The following is a 13,995-nucleotide window of genomic DNA, read 5'->3' as shown; positions in this document are numbered from 1 at the left end:
ATCTCTCATGATAAGTAGCTGTTCCCTTTTATTTAAGTTTGCCATCATGGTATCCAAGAATTAAAATAATCTGTCAGCTATAGGACATCCTTTCAAATGTTTGTGCAGGACACAGGCCTTGCAAACTGCTCCAAAAGTTAGTTTTCATGCTACATGTGTGAAAGACTCCTTTTTTTTTTTTTTTATATAATCATTACAATAAATTCATGAGAAGTATTGGAACTCTTAGATTATAAACAAAGGGGGAAGGAAAGATAAATGGATTTAGGCTGCAGAAATTAAACATTTATTTTCTTCCAATGCATGAAATTAATTGCAAAAATGTTTTGTATAGATTACTTTATGTAGACATAGGAAGTATTTCTACAATATCTGTTTTTCTTTATAGCATATTCCTTTAGAAGAAGTCTAAAGTGAAACATCCACATCCAATGTCCATCTGAATACTTCTGTAGAAAATGTTGATACTTTCTTCCAGAGTTGCTGACCAAATTTTGACAGTTCATTGTTGGTGCATCTGGAAGAAAATTTCAGTCACTTGTTTTTCCTGCTGTCCCCCACCAGCAGCAAACATTATGGTAAAAATAATTATTCTCCTTCATAAACGAGTATTAGGATTTGGTTTTTAGTTGCAAGCCAAGATCCTCCGTTTTAAACATTGCTAGGTCAGATTATCTGTATTACCTCTGTATTAACTCAAGGTGCTGTTGTATATTTAGTGTATATCATTTTGCTTCTTGCAGATTGACCTGGATTTAGAGATCGTGACTACTGTAGCAGGCATTGGGATACAAGGTGTTGACAAGGAAGGTGGAGCACAAGGAGAAGAGCAGCCTATCAGCTCTCCGTGGGATGTGGTTTTTGGTAATTCAGGTATAGTATCAGTTGAACTTTTAACATCTCACATTTATGCATCATAAGTGTTTGTTAAATGTTTTCCTCCTCTGGTAACAATTTGAAGTTCAGTAAATATTTACTTTACAAGTGGGTCTAAAAAACAGTGGTTTCTTGTGTACAAGTACTGCACTGCAGTTATCAGCTGCATCTAAGTTTCTGAAGTCCTTGAAAAAATGTGAACTGGTACCTGACCTGAAGAATAACTATTTTGTAGCAAGATATGTAGTTATTAGATCCAAATGCAGAAGAGAATTGTGATTACCTTTGGTGTGCCAGTGCTTTATGTCAGGATTGCTTAAGCAGCAGATGCATTTTACAGGAAGGGAACATTGTCTAAAGTTCTTTTCCTTGACTATACAGATATGTCTTACCACTTGTAAATATTTGAGTTCAGGAAATAAAAATAATTTTATCTGGTGACTTCTGTTTATTCCTGTTTAGACGATGTGAAATCATTAGACTCAAGACCGTTATAGAGGGCAAACAGATAGAAGAAGAACACCTCAGAAAACACCTTTCGAGCATCAGGGCATAAAAATAAAATCTTTGCGTAATAGGATGTAAGAATCAGCTTCTGAGGATTTAAATGGTATTCTTTTCTGATCAACTTAACACACTCCTGAGACTTACATCACGTAACTGCCATGTTTCTTAGGTTTCCATCTCAATATGATTTAAAGGTTGCAAATGCAAGTTTCTTAACGACAGTAAAATGATTTAGTGTAGCTTTAAACCCTTATATCAGGGAAGGAAAAACACTCAGAGTTACTTTAAGGAAACATGTAGCCAGTTCATGAATGCTGATTGTATGGAAGTCTTTTGGCAGAAATACATTGCCAGTTTAGACAGTGTACTGCCAAAAGCCTTGGCTACTAAAGTAAGCCACAGGCATCAATTTCACATTTCACACTTTCAGTAACATGACCACACACACACACACACACACAACGCTCTAAACTGAAAGGGTTGTCAATGATTCTTACTAATTAAGGGTGTCAAGGAATAGGGAATTCTACTTAATAGGAGTACTTGAAAAAGAATCTCACCAAATCTAGGTTGCTGTTAATAAATTTTATCCAATCTGTTTTCACTTCTGTGATCCAGTAGACTTCTGTGGGACTTGATGGTGTAGTTTTCATTGCATCTTGAACCAGCAAGCTGATCGCTGTGGGATGTTGTCACAGAGCTGTTTTGCAGATCAGTAACAGAGGGGAGCACTAACTCAGAAAGTATTGCCCGAGTGCATCAGAAATTTAAGCTGGCTAATAGAACTATTCAAAATGTCCTTTAATTTTGCTTACCATTTTCATGATGCTTTCTTCTACTTCTACCAGTATCCACTGATACTTTCATTTTTGAGAGCTCTGATTGTTAAATGAAATGTTAAATTATATGATTGTTATCAACATGAATATAGTAATCACTGAATTAGTCACCTGTGAAGGATTAGTCATCTGAGCTATTTAACATTGCTGAATTTATATCAGTATTTATATGAAAATCAAACTTTCTAGATGTACTGTTTTCAGACCAGTATGCTTTTTTTTTTCTTACTCAATCAGATCCTACCAGTTAGTTGGCTATTCAGATCTGTACAAAATATATTATAACCCATCACTTAAGAGGAGATCAAATCAATTTAATTTTCTTATTTGGGAGGGTAAAAGGCCAGAAAGATAAAATGGGGGGCTGCTTTCAGGTTGTTTTGTTTTGTTTTGTTTTTTTTGTTTTTAGAGTTTTGATATGGTTTTGTGTGGCACGGTAAGGTAGTTGTCTGCCATATGTAAATGAGTGTAATATCTACATAGATCTCATTAGAAAAATATGACCAGAGAGAGATGTCAAAACAGAAGGTTATATTGAGTAGAATGTTAACAAGAGAATGTCCCAGAGCCCAGTAACACTAATCTAATAAGGGTGTTTTTACGGGGCCAAAACTGCAGGATGCAATTAAGTCTCTGTTTGCAAGGAAACTGGAAGAATCAGAGGAGGTTTGAGCAGATGAACAAATGGTGCTCACTGAGACACTGTCTCGAGATGAAGCACAAAACCAAACAGATTGTGCCCAGGGAGCCAGGAATATATGTTAAAAGGCTTCATTGTTTGCTTGTATTTTTTAATGTATTGTTTATTGTGAAGTTAAACTAATTCAAATCGTCATCTGAAAGATGCCATTCACAGAACCAAGAAAAGCCCTCAGTAATCCTCCAGCACTGTATTCACAAGTCATTATCACTTTGAGGCAGAAGGTGTCAAAGGTGTGAAGTAAATACAAAGCTAAGTTGTAACATTTTGGTATTTCATGGATTCCAGATGACATCAAGCCTGATTCAAAGCCCACTGAAGTCATCAAATCTGTTGCTGACATCTGTCTTGACAATGCAGGAAATAGTGAATGACTTTTTTGTGTGTGTTAGTTTCCCTCCAGTATGCTAAGAGTCAGACTTAACTTCAGTGCAGTTCAGCACTGTGGTATCTGTTTTTACTGTGATCACGTTGGAAAACATTTTTGGAAATCAGCATTTGTAAAGATAAAGTTTTAATTTAATCTGATAAGCAAAACCAAGACCTGAAAGGATATGATACCATCTTTGACAAGAACAGTTGTATCTCCATTGATAGAGGCTTCTGTGTGATTGGAATTTGCTTTCTATATATTTCAAATATGAAAATACTGAGGAGAAAAGTTAGGCATAGACAAGTTAATCTTTAGAACAGATACTGCTGTCATACTTCTAACCATCCTCACAGGATTTCTGCAAGATGATAAGCTTCTGTTTCCCCATTTTTGCTGAAGTTTGAGGCAAAGTGGGTCATAAAACCGTAGAATGGTTTGGGTTGGAAGGGACCTTAAAGACCATCTAATTCCAGCCCCCCTCCCAGCCACCTTCCATGAGGTTAAATGACTGAAATACAATTTAATAGAAAGCTGATAAATGTCTCTCTAAGATAGGGGAGTTAAGACAAAAAACTGCTGGCATTCATGCTGACAGTATTCTCCTTTATCATCTTTTTAATTTCTTTAATTGTGGCTACTGAACTTGTGTTTTACCCTCCCCCTTTAACAGTCTTGAGTGAACTCGATGGATTAAATTCTGCTGTTGAAGGTGGTGCTGAAATTTGCATTGACATAGATTGTGTAGGAAATACACAATGCAGGGGGGAGGCCAGCAGCTTAAAAATACATTATTAACTTACTGTGTGCTTTTTTAGCTTTCTATGTTGTCCTCTTCTATTTTTACTCAGTGGGTGTTGAAAGCAAGTGATACTTAAATGCAAAGTTGATCTGAGTGTGAAATGTTCTTGATAGCTGCATTCTTGCTGGAAGGAACAGGACGATGACCTGTGCTTGGTGACATAACTCTGTGGTTCACATTCCAAAATCCAGCCTGAAATTGCATGGTTGTATTTTATTTATAGAAACTCCCAAGCACAGTATTGCCCATGTGTTCAGCAAATTAGTTGGAAATGTTTACGTCAATACAGGTTTTACGTAGATATTATTGAAATGAAAGTACTGTACCTTATCACACTGGTGCAATCTTTATAGCCCTTAAAAGGCAAAAGCACGTACATTTTTTTCTTGTGTTTCTGCTAGAGGATTGTTTAGTACAACTGCATTCCGGAGGAAATACTTCTTTTATTTCTTTTTTTTTTTTTTTTGAATTTTTTTTTTTTTTTAAATCTTGAAAGCATGCTTTCTACATGTCACTTTTTTTCCCCTTCTAGGCTGGTCTCATTCTGAGGCTCTAGCCTTCACTGCCTTATGAAAGGAATCTTCCTTGATTAGAGCTGAAAATAAAAGAGCTCCTTTTGAGATCATCAGGGTTTAATTAGGAACCATTTTTCTTGACAACTCAAAATTTGAATTGCTCTAAATGTATGTTGCATATGTGCTATGACTGCATGATGTGTCAGCGTAGACTAACTAGAAATGCAAAAGGCTTTCTCATCTCCTCAGCAGTTTCCAGTGCAAAAGTAGAAGCTCAGAGATCCCATGCCCAGTTTTGGGCTGAATCTGTCCTTATAAAAGTTAATGGCACAGAAAACCACGTTAGAGACATCACTGACGTTAGAAAGCATTGTTTGTCTTCTCTTCTTGAACTAGATTCTAAATCTACTTGCAAAAGGTCATTATTTTTTCTATAAAATATGACAAATTTCAAAGAAAAAGAAGCTTATTAATGTTAAGGCTAAAGTAAAATGGAAGATGTTATAGGGTTTCATTCCCGTGTAATGACTGTTTGAGGAGAATAAATCTTTTGAGAAATGTGACATTAAGTAGTTGCAATGAAGGACTGCAGAGAAGAAGAAGGTTATAGAGGAATGTTTGGGGAGGATTTTTGAAGCGCGCTGTGTTCTTACATGCCTTGTCCGAGTGGGTCAGTCAGCTTCATACTGCCGGCAGAATCCCAAAGAGGGACAAATACATTAAGTTAGGACATGTGAAAACTTCACCTAAGTCTATGCACAGCTTCTGTCATCCCTAAGCAGCTTTCATTCCTGCTCCTAAACTGGCATTTGTGTGGCTTTTTCCTTTTTCTTCTTTTTTTTACCTTTAAGTATTTGAAGGAAAATTGAGGCGAGAGAAACTTAGAGAACTAGTAACTGCTGATATGATCGCCCCAACAAACTTTCTGTACAGTAACCCAGTTAAACTGTTGCCTGAATGCTCCATTCCTGTATTCCAGACCAAGCTAAAGAGATTAAGGGTTGATGGTATTTGCTGAATTTACAGCAGTAGACTGTAAAGCAACAGGCTTTATTAATTTTTTACATGTTCCCTGTAGAAGTAGGTCAAGAAATCAGATATTTGCATTAATATTTTAGTATAAGCATGCCTTCGACATATACATAGCATAAGAACGCGATGGGAGCTCTGACTGAATTTCCAGCAGCAATCCCACACAATTTAGTTTGACAGGCTCATTTTCTAGTAAATTGGGCTTCTCTAAAGCTTGACAAAGTAGATGATGATGATGATTGCTTTCTGCAGGAAAAGAAACATTTGGATTAGCAAAGTTAGCGTCTTAACAGATGTCAAAGTCAGTAACATTTGGAAGTCTGTGCCTTTTATGTGCCCTCTGTATAGAACGATGAGATTTGTACCTGGAATGATGGTTTCTTACTCGTTTTTTTCCACAATCTGAATGTTTTGTTTCATGAATTAGATATATATTTGTGATACAGGAGTTAAAACTACTGATCAGATTCCTAAACGTTGTTTTAGGTACTAGATACTGTTTTCAATGTAAAGTTCCAGATGAAGAGCTGCTGAAAATAAACATCTTTGACAAGTCTTAAAGAGGCTTTGTTGGGCGTGCTAGGGTCAGAATGCGACACGCTTCTGAACTGGTCTAATCCGATGCTGAAAGTGCTCCCAGTGTGCAAGGTCTGTTGGGGATGGGGGGAGTGCAGTGCTGAGGTACCCTCAGGTGTATGTGCTTGCTCTGAAACAGGAATGAATAACACACCTAACTACAGGAAAGTGAAGACTGGTTACAGTAATGTATCCCAACACTACATAATCTAAAGTAGTACTTTCACGTTAAAAAATGCCATTGCTTGCAATTTGGATTTCTATTTATTTATTTAAGCATATATTGCCATTGCAGTTGGAAGACCTGAATGAGAAAACTTGGGATAGAAAGATATTTTTAGCTCCCTTTTATCTCCCATTGTATGACATCCCCTCGATACCCACGTCCAAGAGATTTCCCTTGATGAGACTGTAGGACTAAGGAGGAAAATTCTAAAAACGTTTGGTTTCATAAAGGGTTGTGCTTTTTGCATGATACGAGAGTAAGTGAAAGAGTGTGCTGGGTAGCACAGGGAAAAAGGAAGAAGGAGAAAATGAATTTTTACTCCTTCAAAAAGGATGACGTGTACGTGTAACAGTCCAGACTTGGTGCTAAAGCATTCCTTTTTGGGATTTGCCGTCTGTCTCACTGAAGACCAGTGATTCTTTAGTTGTTTTGTCAGTTGGATTTGGATTTAATTTGCTAAACTTCCACTGACTTAAGTGAAGACGAGACTCGCATTCATATGCGTAAGTATGCAGCATATGTGTCTGTGAGCAGGAGGGGCTGCTGAGCAGCCCTTTTTGCTTGTGTTTTTGCAGCGGATGAGTGTAGCAACAGGCTTCTTCCTCGTTACTGCTTTCTTTAAAAGATAAAAGCAGTAGACAGGAATAATATTTTCAAACTTCAGTTTATTTAGAAAATAACAGTAGTGCCAGCCACCAAATGTGACTTTAATTCCCAGACTTTGCATTCTCAGTCTGGAAGTTAGCCTGCAGTCCCCAGACTGGGGAGCTGGATGTGTGCAGTAGTCCTGGGAATGGGGTCTCTCCAAACAGGTGTTGTTGCCCGCTGTTAAAGTCTTTTTTGTGTGCTCAGATTTACTCAGAAATAAAAAAAGGTCGTTATTGAACTGCTTAAAATTGTGTGTGTGTACAAACAGGACTGGTAATTCTTAAAACATGGATATAGAGCAGAGGTGGGCTCAGGAACTTGAAAAGCACTGAAATACCATCCTACATCACACAAGAGCGTTCAGAGCTCTAGTTCATTAGTATTGAATCTTTATAACATAAGTATATCGTATTTGTAAGCCATACGTTGCTTTGATACAGGCAGCACTGAAGATAAGAAAGTCCATACCCTAATAAGGAGAAACTCAACTGGATTTTTAAAACAGCTCGACATAGTTTGGAATGTGGCGCTTAATTGAATCAATGTAAAAGAAATGCTTTGTTCTTTTATGTTGCTTTATAATAAATTCTTTAAAAATAATTTCTTTCCATTCAGGGACGATAAGGAGTTATGGTAATGATGGCATTATCTTAACTTTAACATGTTGGTTCTCCCTGTCCCCCTTCTCCTGCAAGCACAGTACAAGGATGACAATGGTGGCATGTCTCCAGATTGTTTTATCCTCAAAGAAGTTTTCTATCTTTTGTTTCAGAAGATAAAACATTAAATTCTGTAGTGTCAGGACCATTGTGGGATAAAATACCTTATCTCTGCAGCCATATGAATTGTTTTTACTTTTCTGGTTTTGTATAATTTTTTTGATGAAAGCTCTTGACATATTTTCCGCAATTCAGTCTGCTCATACTGTTCCCATGCCTCTACCCATTCCCTTTGTTCTAATTGCTAGCCAGAAGAAAATATTTGTGTTAAAATTTGCAATTGCAGAGTTCCTACTTACTTTTCCCGTCATGTTCTCTAGTTGAAGAAAGGACCTTGTCACTATTGATCTTGCATATTCTGTAAAATTTGAATGAATATTGATACATTTTCCTCCTATTTGAAGAGGCATTTGGTGTGCGGAATTAGAGTGAGACACCTTTTCATGTTTTCACCATGGAGCTGTCACAGGGGAGTGCGAGTGGGCGGAATTACAGAAATTGGATTTTATGGAATAGGTTTTTCTGAAGTGCTCGGCTCTAGTCTTACTCTTTCATTTCATTGTTGGGTGAAGTGAATATTAAATAATGAACAAAGCTCTTTCTGACATCCCTCAGAATGGATGGCACCGCGTAGCAAGATGAAGAGCTCCCTTTCTGAGCTTACCGGGGATTCTACTGTAGATCTTTTGGGGTACTCAGAGTAGCAGCATCTGAAAAATGCAAGCTCTGCAGTATGGAAGCAAGATCCTGGAAATGGATTGTATGCTGTGTGGAAAGTAGTGAAATGTTTTCCTAAGCAATTTTCTTGGTTTAAATCTTACAGAAACAAGCTCTAACCAAAGGGAATTCTGTCTTTTGGGGTTCTGTTAGGGTGAGTGGGGTGTGTGTCTTGGTATTACCAATACTTTGGAAGCGTGTCTGGAGACTTAAAACATTTGTTTTCCAACTCATTTTGAAAACCATCCCTCTCAACAAAAAGCTTTTCCATGCTTTGGAAGTCTGACTTTTATTCTTGGAACTCCAGTTTGTGTAAAGACATGGAGCCATGTGGAAGTGCAGGAGAGAGTCAGCGAGTTCCTTTGATCGCAGCCTTGGAAACTTGTATCTCGATCCAAGAAACAGAAAAGGCAGAAGATAAACTGCATTAAAACCATACCAATGGTACTCTGAGGAGGGCTCACAGGATGAGGAAATTGATTCTGGAGATAGGAAACTATTTTTTTTCTGCTTGCAGTTGTAATGTGAGAAAGATTTAGGATTGAAAGAAAAGCGGCAGGATCTCTGTTGGGGGGATGGTGGCAATTTCATTTTAGAAAGATTGATTTGCACTAACTTCACAGATTTAAAATGTTTGCGAGCATTTTACATATAACTGCTTTTATTCTGAACCCCCCGATAAGGAATGGGGAGGGTGGCAGGGGCTGGACCGTGAGATTGTTTGCAGGAACAAGTATGAGATGCACGTTTTTATAAGTTCGTGTGAATAAAAAGCTTGTGTGAGCAATTTAAGTGTTTTTCTGTTGACTAGTTAATAGCTATTCTAATACTTTCATTTAGGAAAAGATTTTGATATTGTTTTTAACCAGATTAGAGAGAGCTATCCAATGTTTATGAACTACTAAAATGTTAGGTAACACTGGCCACGTTTTAATGAAGTTTTTAGATGTCAACTCTCTTGTTCCTTAGCTTTTTCAGAAACGGATAATTTTTTTTTTAACATCCTTTCACAATTTGTCTCCATGCATTCTTATGCTGTAATATGCTACATTTTAAGCTGTAGAGCACTTATGTTCTTCTCTTTTCATTTGTATTTGTGAAGTGTTACCTAGAAAAGCTTTGTTTAATTCTATAGATTTGGATTGGTGAATATTGATGTTATACTTCGAGTTGAAAAAATTAGATGCACACTTGAAACCTTCTTGAGAAAGTTGCTGTTCTGTGGACCTGCATCTTTCATTTGTGATAGCACATGTGAATAAGGAGTACTACTTGGAAACCAGACAGGTAGTGCAGAAGAAAATCAGTAACTGCACACATCACACGTCTCTGATTGAACAGTGGTTGTTGCTCTACAGAGCGTAAATCTCCATGATGCCCAAGCATCAATTCTGTTATCTTAAAAACATCACATACGTTCTCTTTACTGTCATTAGTAGTACCTCTGATTTCAGTGAGACTGTTACGTGTGGTATGGTAAGAACATCAGAATATGCAGGATAAATGACCAGGAACTAGCATGAGTGTATGGTCTGGAAGGTACTGCCATTGCTATTTGTCTTAAAATGTGTTAACAGTTCTTATTAGCGTTTTGGAACATCTAATTGTATCACCAGCATAGTGTGTGGTGGTTTTTTGTTTGTTTTTAAAAGAACACCCCAAAAACATAGCTTAGGAAAAACATGTACATATTTGTTGACCAGTATGATGCCAAAATAACAGGTGAAATGTGGAGCCAATAGCAAAATCTTGCAAAGATCAAATTCTGTTTGAAGTATTGTCTTTACCAGGCAAAGATATAAAAATTGTGTTTTTAATATCCTTAGGAAGAGAAAGAGCGGTAATGGGTTTCTTCAGAAATGAAAGACATTCTCTCGCTCTCTCGCTCTGTGGCTTGTTTGTTTGTTTTTCCCTGTGGCAAATGGTGAGCCGGAGTTAGGGGGATGGCAGGGTTGATTTCTTGACTTGTTTTATGAAGCATTCCCAAAGAGTTTTTTTCATCTGTTCTTATACATCCATTTCTTTAAAAGTTTCAGAGACCCAGGAAGATGATGTTTTATGGATAGCGATGGCAGGCACGCATCAGATATGGGCACTGATGTTGGAAGGTGGAAAACTGCCAAAGGGAAGGTAAGCGGTTTTAATACAAGACACGTGAAACTGCTGTTTGTCTGGATAAACAGCCTTCAAACCCCACAGTGAGAGATAATCCAATTAATCTAAAAGTAATTTTTCTCAACCTGTACTTAGCTTGAAGCTTGCTGTTTCTCTTCAGACTTAAAAGGCTTGTGTCCTTTAAAGCCTGCCTGCTTTTACCCACGTCTGTTAGATGAAATGAAATATTCTGCTTTAGCTATAAAGCTATGACTTGGTAACGTACAATCATATAATTCAATGGTACTTTTCATTGCACTTGCTGAATTACCTAGTGATAAATGATAAACTAAGGTGAAAAAAAGTTAGCATAAAGGCATGGAATAATTTCTTGTGCTGCAATACAGTTGGTTTTATAATTCACGAGTGCTTTTCCCGTGATTTCTGTTCATGCATAATGTCACAAGTATTTCAGACTTGTTCTTGAATATGAGTATTATTTTCATTTAGTGATTTAAAGAAAGGAACCTGTCTTCGATTTGCCGGGAGTGGAAATGAAGAGAACAGAAACAACACCTACCCTCATAAGGCAGGCTTTGCACAACCTTCAGGTCTCTCTCTGGCTTCTGAGGAACCGTGGAACTGCCTTTTTGTAGCGGACAGTGAGAGCAGCACCGTGCGAACAATCTCTCTGAAAGACGGAGCAGTGAAGCACCTTGTAGGAGGAGAGAGAGATCCATTGGTAATCACTTCAAACTTCCCCACACTGCCCTACTAATATTTCTCAAGCCTGACCTGGAGGAACCACTGTTGGGGTGAGAGGGTAAATTAGTTTCCGTGGCCATCAGTTTCTTAACTTCACTGCTTGGAATGCAAATGTGTACCAGTCGTGGTGCTCAAGTTGTAGTGCAGAGCGTTGCTCCTCAGATACAAAAAATTACTTCACCTACTTATAAAATAGCCAAACTGAAACAATACTGTGGTGTTATTAAAGCCAGCTGCATTCATACTGATAATTTCCATTTCCATCACTAGCATCCGTATTTCCTAGTTCTCAGTATCCTTGTTATAAAGTTGTCTTGTTTTTTTTTTTTCTCAGTGAATTTCCATTTAATAACAATCATTTAAATTCATGTCAACATTGACTAATCAAATATTTTAATTTAATAATATTATTTTCCAGAACTTGTTTGCCTTTGGTGATGTGGATGGAGCAGGCATAAATGCGAAGCTGCAGCATCCCCTAGGAATAACATGGGACAAGAAAAGAAAACTGCTGTATGTGGCAGATTCCTATAATCATAAGGTAAGCATATATAGTAGCTTGACATATGCAGGCTTTACAATTTTTACTACTATGAGAGTTTATTTTCAGAGCATACAAAGATTGTACTTGGTTGAGCTGAAGAAAGAAAGGATAAGAATTCTTTTGTGAGTTCTTTTTCCTTCCTTCCTTCCCTTATGGGTCCTTCTCTTTACCCATTGTTTTGGTGTTGTATGCTGCTGTGTTGATATGACAGCCCCTTGGGGAAGGTGAATTTGTACCAACTTACAGATCCAACTAAAGACCCTTTTATTATATCTTACCAAAGAAACTGATCTGGGGCAAAACAGCTAGGAATGGTTAGTCAGGAATACTGCAGGTTTGATAAAACCAGGAGAGCAAGAGGACTTGTTCTTTCCTCAAAAAAAACCACTCGTGTTTCGAGAAGAAGTATTGTGGGTTACCCCCATGGAATTCAAAGATGAGACAGGTTGTTCTGTATTACTGTTCTCAAGCTTTAATGTCTATAAGGTTCCTAACTGTATGTTGATTAAATATATTAAAAAATAAGTAGTTTGTCTTGTTTTACAGAATAAGGTATATATATCATTAAATACTTGTTAAAATCTGTGGTCCATCTGAAATTTTGTTTAAAGTATAAAACATTATCAACATTTTTGCTATTAGCTTAAGAAAAAAGTTAAGAAAAAATTAATCTATTTTTAGGAAAAAAAAAAAGTTACCGTGACAGTTTTATTATGCTCTTACTATTTTGAAAATGTTTTCAGGAAGGCAACAAATATTAGGGGGGGGGGGGAAAAAAAGCCAAGCTGATCAGCAAGCATACTTTTATACCAAAGAGGTAGGTGCCTTAGGAGGACAACACTGAATGAAGACCAGGAAGCAAGCTGGGAGATGTCTTTTGATAAAGTATGATAACATAGCTTCCAGGACACATGCTTGTTACCTAAGATAATCAAAGTTAATGTTGGCTTCTGAAAATGCAGGATGTAAGATAATGCAGAACTTCCACATTCTGGTAGTTTTTTCAGAGAGGTTGTTTGTTTGTTTGTTTTTATTTTAGATTAAGGTTGTAGATCCCAAAACGAAGAACTGCGCTACCCTGGCAGGCACAGGGGAAGCAAGCAATGTTATTGGTTCCAGCTTTACACAGTCAACTTTTAATGAACCAGGAGGTTTGTGCGTTGAAGAGAATGGACGCCTGATGTATGTTGCAGACACAAATAATCATCAGATTAAAGTGCTGGATTTGGAAACAAAAATTCTTTCCATGGCAAGTAATATTTATTAAACAGGCTGATAGTGGTGTTTCTTTGTAAATTACTATTGCAGTAAGTGGTAGAAAAATCATATAGCTAATAAACTTTCTGGGGGCAGTAGTTATATTCGCCTAATGTTTTATGATGATCTAGCAAACAAGCATTGCCTGCTAGCATGCTTGTTGATAGCCTTATTCACAGAAAAGCAACTTTTGCATGTAAAACTTTTCACATAAAAATATCCAAAACCATGCAGAATACTGAGAATATAAAATACAACGAAGTTAGCTTGTAACAGTGATCTAGAGAGAAAAGTCAACAACAGTTTATTTAATATGACTTCTGTGGGGAAAGCAGAAGCGCTGTCATCACTCTTTTATAGTTCCAAACCCAAGTTTCTAAATCCAAATTCTTCTAAATTTGACAAAAATGTTGATACAGCAATGTCTTTGTTTTACTGTTATGGTGCTGAACTCTTTGCTGAACTTTAAAATTTCCATTTAAATGGTGTTTAACTTTTAATGAGTGCCATGCAGAATTTTATATATTCTTTATTTGGGGCATTCAAGTTGTCAAATTGGAAACACTTTCAAATACAGCAGCGCTCAATTTGCTGGTAAACATGAAAGCAAAACAAATTTGTACTGTCTATCTTATAATGATACCATGTCTTGGTGTTTTCATGTGTATGTATATGAGATAATAATCTTACTGTATTCTTTTAAGCTTCTTGCATTTAATAGTATGCAATCTTAATGTATATTTAAATTTCCATGCCATGTAATATCTTGGAGCCTTTTCTGGGAAATTGTCCTTTACTTTGCTGCATA

General features: G+C 36.9%; 1 protein-coding gene across 1 annotated transcript in view; it reads left to right on the top strand.

Moving 5' to 3' along the window:
- The window catches only part of NHLRC2 (NHL repeat containing 2), a gene marked incomplete at its 5' end in the record, with an annotated part of 39,050 nt that overhangs the window by 12,402 nt on the left and 12,653 nt on the right, over nt 1-13,995 (top strand). The window contains 5 exons of the mRNA XM_082764332.1: nt 744-873; nt 10,558-10,657; nt 11,132-11,363; nt 11,805-11,927; nt 12,970-13,179. Coding sequence (XP_082620458.1) covers nt 744-873; nt 10,558-10,657; nt 11,132-11,363; nt 11,805-11,927; nt 12,970-13,179 — 795 coding nt within the window. The remainder of the gene's footprint in view (nt 1-743; nt 874-10,557; nt 10,658-11,131; nt 11,364-11,804; nt 11,928-12,969; nt 13,180-13,995) is intronic.

The sequence above is a fragment of the Aythya marila genome (genome assembly GCF_965140915.1).
Source record: "Aythya marila genome assembly, chromosome: 7".
NCBI lineage: Eukaryota > Metazoa > Chordata > Aves > Anseriformes > Anatidae > Aythya > Aythya marila.
The sequence above is the reverse complement of the archived record's forward strand: the minus strand, read 5'-3'. Positions and strand labels throughout refer to the sequence as shown.